The 1486-nt window shown below is 38.7% G+C and overlaps 1 protein-coding gene across 1 annotated transcript; it reads left to right on the forward strand.

Annotated features, from left to right (window-relative positions):
- Positions 1-435: 435 nt before the first annotated feature.
- LOC135215893 (zinc finger BED domain-containing protein 5-like) lies at positions 436-1074 on the forward strand. Its single transcript, XM_064250847.1, has one exon. It carries the CDS (start codon positions 436-438, stop codon positions 1072-1074), a length of 639 nt encoding a protein of 212 aa, XP_064106917.1.
- The last annotated feature ends 412 nt before the right edge of the window (positions 1075-1486 follow it).

Raw genomic sequence — 1486 nt, forward strand, 5'->3', positions numbered from 1 at the left:
AGACACCTTGAAACAGTTAGGTAACAAACACGTTGATTATTTGACAAGAAAACGAAATCTCTTAAAAGAAAGTATTGTTTCCATAAAAAAGATTTGCTTACCATGACAATAGAAACGGACTTGAATCATCATACCGAGTAAGTTATCGCATTGCTAAAGCTGGTGAAGCTCAAACGATTGCAGAATTTTTACTAAAATTGTGCATGAAAGATGTGGTTTTCTGTATGTTTGGTGAGAAATATAGCAAGGTTCTTGACACTGTACCCCTGTCAAATGACACCATATCACGTCGAATCAAAGAGATGGCAGATAATTGTGAAACCGTGTTAATAAAACGCATAAACACAACTCCTGTGGGTTTCACCTTTCAGCTTGATGAATGAACCGATGTTGTCGGGTTAGCAGTCCTCCTTGTGTTTGTACGATAAGTGTCAGATGAATCTGTACATGAAGATCACAGTCCTCCTTGTGTTTGTACGATACGTGTCAGATGAATCTGTACATGAAGATCTGCTTTTGTGCCAAGCTCTCGAGACAACTACAAGAGGTGAGGATATATTTAAGATATTAGCCACATACTTCAGAAAAAATGATCTTAATTGGAACCTTTGCATTGCTGTTTGCACTGATGGTGCAAAGGCAATGACAGGCTCAGTAAAGGGTGTAATTGGTCTCATCAAAAATGTTGCACCTGCTGTGGAGCATAGACACTGTTGCCTTCATAGAGAAGCACTAGCTGTGAAAAAGATGCTAAGTGATCTAAAAGAGACAATTAATGAAGTAATCAAGGTAGTTAATTTCATCAAGGCTAAGCCTCTTCATTCTCGAGTGTTTGCCTCATTGTGTCAGGAGATGGGACCCATTCACATAACCCTGTTGTTACATACAGAAGTGCGTTGGTTATCTCGTGGTAAAATTCTTTCACGTGTGTATGAATTGAGGAATGAGATTGAAGTATTTCTGAGGGAGCACAAGTCTTCTCTGTTAAGCCACTTCACTGATGAAGTCTGGGTATGCAAGGTGGCCTATCTTGCAGATATATTTTGGAAATTCAAAGAGCTTAGCTTATCATGACAAGGTTCTGCTATCAATATTTTGAATGCTCAAGACAGAATTAAATCCTTTCTTCTTAAGATTGAGTTCTGGGATGGCTGTATAAAGAAGAACCAGACAGAGTGCTTGCCAATTGCCATACATTCCTGAATGCAAATTCCTTAGAATCGGCTGGTAGTACAAGAGACTACATGATTTTGCACCTACAACAATTAAAAGATAATTTACTAGAGTACTTTCCAAAACAATCAAACCCTCTGACATGGCTGCGCAACCCATTCATGGATGAGGATAATGTGAGGATAATGTGATGAAGCAGAGTTTGTCAGTGACTGAAAACGAACAGCTTATTGACATTTCGACTGATCTAACTTTGAAAACTAAATACAACAAGGACTCTCTCCTTCCTTTCTGGATAAACCAGTTGCATGAG

This window comes from Macrobrachium nipponense, chromosome 5, assembly GCF_015104395.2.
Source record: "Macrobrachium nipponense isolate FS-2020 chromosome 5, ASM1510439v2, whole genome shotgun sequence".
Lineage (NCBI taxonomy): Eukaryota > Metazoa > Arthropoda > Malacostraca > Decapoda > Palaemonidae > Macrobrachium > Macrobrachium nipponense.